Below are 6,000 nucleotides of genomic sequence, written 5' to 3' on the forward strand. Positions count from 1 at the left end.
AGGTCAATGTGAGGCGTCATCCTTTTCAAAGCTTTTCAATATTAATTATGCCTTTGCCCTTCTTCCTCTCTCTTTAATCGAATGACAAATCGCAACTATAATAACTTAATTTAATGGTGTATATATTCTGCCAAGAGAGAAAGAGGGAAACGTACGTGGACCAATGAAGTTGGAGATGGGAATAAAAGGGTTTATCTGATAATTTTAGACGACAAGGGCTTAGCCTAGCTTAGGATAAGAAAACAAATCATTGGTTCAAAAAAGTACGTGAGAAACATATAATAGAGGAGGCTAAGTGAAAGTGTTTCAGTTAAGAGAAATGATGCAAATATCATAATTACAAAAGAATGTCGATTTTGAAGACCAAGCGGAAGCAGTAATTTTGATATCATCTCATACAGTCATTGATCCGAAAGTTTTTTAGAAGACACACTTGTTTCTCTCCAACCAAATAAACTATAGAATAGAGTTAAAACTATTGCACCAGAGCATATTTCTACTCATGGAGAGAGATATGTTATGTTGATAAATTCCAAAATGAAATATTCAATTCTAGCACGAAACACCATAGAGATATTGAAGAAACTTCTCATTGCAGAGAATGAGAATAGAAGAGTTTGGGCTTAAGCACATAGATGGATATACCTCGCCTGCAATCTATCATGAGTATTTACGCCTATGTGAAACAAAGAAAAAATTTGCATTTTTCTTGGAATTAGAAGATTTTGTTAGGGTTGTGCTTTAATTTTTAAGTTAGCACTCAAGTTTGTTCTTAGAGATGACACAATATTAAGCACTTTGAGTCTTAAGTTCTCAAGCACTTTGGTCACAATGTTGCTCAACAAACAGCAACAAACAGTATCGAATCCGAGAAATCAAAAGAGGAGGAAAAAAAAAGCCCAGATTGTGGCTGCCCATTATCACCCAGCTGTTAGCTCAAATGCATGTGAAACAAGTACAAGTTTCCCTCGCAACTGAAATCAAATTTAATCAACTTTCCCGTATGATGTCGCTGCAGAATGATAGAAGAAACTTTCTTTTAAAATATACGGAATATGGTACCATTTCCCACACCAAGGACTCATAATAAGATGGAACATTTTCGAGGACAATGGCGACAAACGGACAGGATGGAGGAGCTTCTATTACACCTCCCCATCGTTAAATTAATAGATTTCAAAAAGCAAAGGTAAGTTTTTTATTTGTGCCGTGGCCAGTTGCTTGAATTGTTAAACATTCATGACCGAACTAATCCAAAAAGGAAGAGAGAGAGACACACAGATTAATGACACTCAACAAATTATATGGGGGTTAATTTAGGGTTGTAAAGGGGAGAGGTTGAGTGGAAGAAGACTTTTTTGTACCAAAAACATAAAAATAAACAAATAGATCAGAGACAGAGAGATTTTTGCCACTTTTTTCAACCTATAAAGCCAGGGTCTTCTTCCTCATTCTTTCCCAAACAAAACCCTACGAATCAATTAGAAGCTTGAATTGAGAAGACTGCAAGATGGGTCGAGCTCCATGCTGTGATAAAGCCAATGTCAAGAAAGGGCCATGGTCACCTGAAGAAGATGCCAAGCTAAAAGCATATATTGAAGAGCATGGAACTGGAGGAAATTGGATTGCCCTTCCTCAAAAAATTGGTATTATGAACTCTCAGGTTTAGTTCTTTCTCTCTTAAGTTCATTTTTAGGATCCTAAAGAGTATTGTTTGCTTCTGTGGGTGAAAAATAAAAGGACTGAAGAGATGTGGAAAGAGCTGCAGACTGAGGTGGTTGAATTATCTGAGACCTAATATCAAGCATGGTGGATTCTCCGAGGAAGAAGACAACATCATCTGTAACCTCTACATAAGCATTGGCAGCAGGTTGTTATTTTTATTTCGCTCTCTCACAAACTTCGACCTAATCTACACAACTTTCCAGTAACATCTCGTATTTCAAATCTTTTCTAGAAGAGAGAACTAATTCGTTAAGATATATGAGAAACAAACATAAAAATGAGCCTTAGAGAGCGGCGCTCCAATTTAAGGAAAATCTTGTATTTCAAGTCTTCTTTCTCTAAATTTGGCACAAAATTTTACATTATAATTCTTTATTATTATACAGATAAATTTTGAATTAGCTAGCCATGTTACTAGATTTGGAATTGGATTTGTCCTTTTTCTTTGTCCTATGATTCTCTACGGACTACAACATGGCTTCTCTTCCCAATCTTACATTTTACAGTTTTAGGTTTTTGTTTTTTCGTAGGTTTTCTCTTGTTTCTTTCCTTTTTGTCAGAGGCTAATTGTCCTGGCATTCTGTTTGTACCTTTTAAGGTGGTCTGTAATTGCTGCCCAGCTGCCAGGAAGAACTGATAACGACATAAAAAACTACTGGAATACAAGGCTCAAGAAGAAATTGCTTGGAAAACGCAAACAATCAAGTAGCAACAATTATAATACTGGCCTATCCCCTTCATCAAGCAGTAGTGAAGACCCAAAAGAGGCCTTAAGCAACTCAGCCCTAGAAAGGCTTCAACTTCATATGCAACTTCAGGGCCTTCAGAACCCACTCTCCTTCTACACCCACCATCAGTTATGGCCCAAACTCCACCCCATACAAGAAAAATTTATCCAAACCCTCCAATCTCTGAACCATCAAAACCCTAATTTCCTTAACCCTAATCTCCAAGATACTCAATTGTTATTACCAGGCCAAGCAGTACCCAAGGCCGCAGCTGCTGATTTCTTTCAGCCACAATCCAATACCATTTCTGTCTCACTTCCACAAGACTACGAGATCCCAAGTTCAGATCAAACCTCTGGAGAGCACCATGAGGTTCCAAACTTTGCACAAGTTGATGACTTTCTTAACGAAAAGGCTGAGGGTAATTTCATGGCACAGCCTGAACAAATGGCTGAATTTGATTGCTTTAAGGAAGTGGGTGGTTCGAAGGATGGCTTGGTTTGGTGGTCTCAGAATGAGCATGATTTGAGACCCGCTTCATCCTCTAACTCATGGGACTCCAGTTCTGTGCTTCAATCGGAGTTGATGTTCCAAGATTATGAGTTAGGGTACAATCTTTAGTTAAGGGCAGGGTTTTTAATTAATGTTTGTAGGGGTTGAGAGAGACAAGTAAGCTTTTGGATTTGTGTCCTGATCATAAAATGGATTTGCCTGCATGTAAGCTTTGTATATTGTGTGAATAATGAAGTTTAATTCCGGATTTCCCACTTGGATCGAACTACAAAATTAATGCTCTTATTTCTTGTTGGGTTTCTCTAATATTTCATTTGTAGTGAGATTATACATGAACAAATTCCCAGAACTTGGAAAATAATTCTCTTCAGAACTTCATTAATCCACATACTTCTATGGCATATTAATATATGAACTCCATCATCAACTTTGAAAGTAGACTTATAAGTAACCTCTTCTTCGCAACTCAAGTGGGCAGTGTTGTTGTCCACAAATCCCTTCACGGCCTTGTGCCTCTTGGAAAACTCAACACTCGAATCACCAGGGAGAACTGCAAAGTTGGATTGAAATCACCTGATAGATTATGAAGAGCCAACTCCATAATCCCACAGTTATGCTCTTTTTTCCCCATGATTGAAATCATAATAACAATAACAATGATAATATAAAATGTGAGAGAAATATTCTTCGAAGTGGGGATTTATATGTTTGTTGGTTGGACATGTTTGGCATTTTTAGAGGTCGGGGAACCTTTAATCTTCCTTAAAACGGTGAAAAAGCATTAATTTTTGTTGAAAGTTTTTGTCTATAGTGAGTTAAATTATACTCAAAACTAGATTTATGGATTTAAAAAGCCCAAGATTTTGAATCTTATTATTATTTTTGTTTTATGATATGGAAAAATCGCTCATCCTCTAACTAAATTACCCAATATAGTAGAAAACGAGACTTATCAAAGCGAGCATAGTTGAACGATAATTTACATATACCTCACCTCAGATGTACTAAAAAAAATGAAATCTAAACTCGTAGACTGGTGGTCAATAATTAACCTTGTGACAACTATGCCACACCCCGCCAAGTAGTTCATGCCACAAACTTTACTGTTATTATTTATTCTATTCAAGAGTCGAAAAATTAATTTCAACTTAAGAGTAAATGGGCATTAAATGTAGGACAGCAGAAGAAAAGGCCAATAATATCTATTTACAAGAAGTTATAAGCATAGGCCAGCCTACCCTTGCGAGGAGGGCACTTTCCTCTTGTTTTCTTAAATTTATAAATTAGGGATTTTTTTTTCATACTGTTAATTTTGAAATTTAAAATTTCAAAATAATACCACCCTAGATTTATTAAAAAAAATAATGCTCCAAAAAACTTCTCTACCATTTTGAATCCAAAACCTTCAGGTTAAAAACAAAAATCTAGCCACTACACCAAACTGGCTATATTGCCTAAAAAATGGTATATATAGATGATAACACCTAATGGAAATTTTCTTTTTCTTTTTTTTTGGGAATATTTGGGGTAGTTAAAAATAAGTTTCAAAATTAACCATATTAAAAAGAAAATCTTACAAATTAACATTTAGGAGAAATTAGCCCAAAAAGAAAGATAAGTCTCTTAAATAGAGAAACTTTTATTAGGAAGGTACAAAATCACTTTTGAGAGAAAGACTCTCTCTCACTTCACTCACTTCCCTCATTTTCATTTTCACTTCTTAACGTGCGAGGATATCTTTCCTATAATAATTTTGGAGCCTAAACAAATAGATCTTTCTAAAAGAAACTATTCTAGATACTTTTTAACCTTTGATTCTTATACAAAGAAATTCTATAGAATTTCTTGGAGCCTAAAGAAAAATTAAGATATATATTTCTAAAGCATTGCTTTTAGATATTGATTTACAATCTAAGATAAAGATAAATATAGAGAGAACTATTTTTACCACTCAACTCCTAATTAGGCACAAATGTATGCTTTTCTGTTTCAATTTTATTAATCCAGAAATTAGAGAATCAACAACAGGAGCAAGCTAAGGCAGCTGACAGTGACACTATTTTGACTACAATTTCATACTTTCTTGCCTCTATTGTTTAGTTTGACGTGCAGATACGAACAATCGGACTTGGACTGTGGTCTTTAACCAACAAAATATGCTTTTAATTTATATTTAATTGTACGTGTCCGAGCTTAGGTAATTGACACCTACCTCCCATAAAAAAGTTACGAGTTCAAAACCTCCTCCCCTATGTTATATTAAAAGAAAAATATCTGTGCATGTTCCTGAAAACTGGAAAGGTAAGTTAAGAACTTACTATTTACCCTTTTTCCATCAAGAATCAAACGTTGCAACAAAAAAATCACTTTCTGGGTCAGAAAATCTATCAACCTAAAAGAAAAAGGTTCATCCTTATTATTCGACAAAAATATAATCATACCTTTTTTAAATAATTCTATATCTAACTTGAATGATAATAAATTTTCAGTTTTTCCGTATGCTAAAATGAGAAGATGATACTAAAGGTAATTAGATTGTTTAATTTGATTTCATCCTAACCGATATGTTTGGGAGAAATTCAATGTTGTACTTAAAACTCATCATCATTTGATTTTAAAACGTAGAAAACTTTTCCAATAATCATCACAGAACAAAAATACAATCTCAATATACTAGCTAGTAAGAAAGTCTAGAGACAAATTTCACATGCATCGATGAGAGAGAGAGCACATGGTAGTTAGGAAATTTTGATTGGAAGAAAAATTGTGATCATTAGAACTTATCAAATGCTATAGCAATCCTGGAGACAGCAGAAACAATGGTAGTAGCCACAAGTATAGTTCCACCAACAGGAGCCGCTTCTGGAACCACCAGCACCAAAAAACTGGCGGCGGCTGCGGCCACCGGAGCGCCATCGGCTGCGCTCTTCCCCACGACATTTTCACTGCGCGTTATCCTTCTCCACCTTTTTGCTTTAGTTTTTTATTTTTGATGGCCGATTTATAAAGCAAGGGAAATGAAACTATGGATACA

At 35.3% G+C, this 6,000-nt stretch overlaps 1 protein-coding gene across 1 annotated transcript; it reads left to right on the forward strand.

The window, feature by feature from the left end:
• The first annotated feature begins 1,439 nt into the window (after positions 1-1,439).
• On the forward strand, positions 1,440-3,220 carry LOC111007087 (transcription factor MYB36-like). Its single transcript, XM_022279276.2, has 3 exons — positions 1,440-1,646; positions 1,741-1,870; positions 2,324-3,220. Exons 1-3 carry the CDS (start codon positions 1,511-1,513, stop codon positions 3,072-3,074), a joined length of 1,017 nt encoding a protein of 338 aa, XP_022134968.1. The 5' UTR covers positions 1,440-1,510; the 3' UTR covers positions 3,075-3,220.
• Positions 3,221-6,000: the final 2,780 nt, after the last annotated feature.

This window comes from Momordica charantia (assembly GCF_013281855.1).
Source record: "Momordica charantia cultivar OHB3-1 chromosome 6 unlocalized genomic scaffold, Mcharantia_2.0 BLBB01000006.1, whole genome shotgun sequence".
NCBI classification, from domain to species: Eukaryota; Viridiplantae; Streptophyta; class Magnoliopsida; order Cucurbitales; family Cucurbitaceae; genus Momordica; species Momordica charantia.

Excerpts from the sequence above, each read along its gene's own strand:
- LOC111007087 (XM_022279276.2), top strand. The coding sequence starts at position 1,511 with ATGGGTCGAGCTCCATGCTGTGATAAAGCCAATGTCAAGAAAGGGCCA. Across the intron at positions 1,647-1,740 it reads TGCCCTTCCTCAAAAAATTG|GACTGAAGAGATGTGGAAAG; the intron begins GTATTATGAACT and ends GAAAAATAAAAG. Across the intron at positions 1,871-2,323 it reads TACATAAGCATTGGCAGCAG|GTGGTCTGTAATTGCTGCCC; the intron begins GTTGTTATTTTT and ends GTACCTTTTAAG.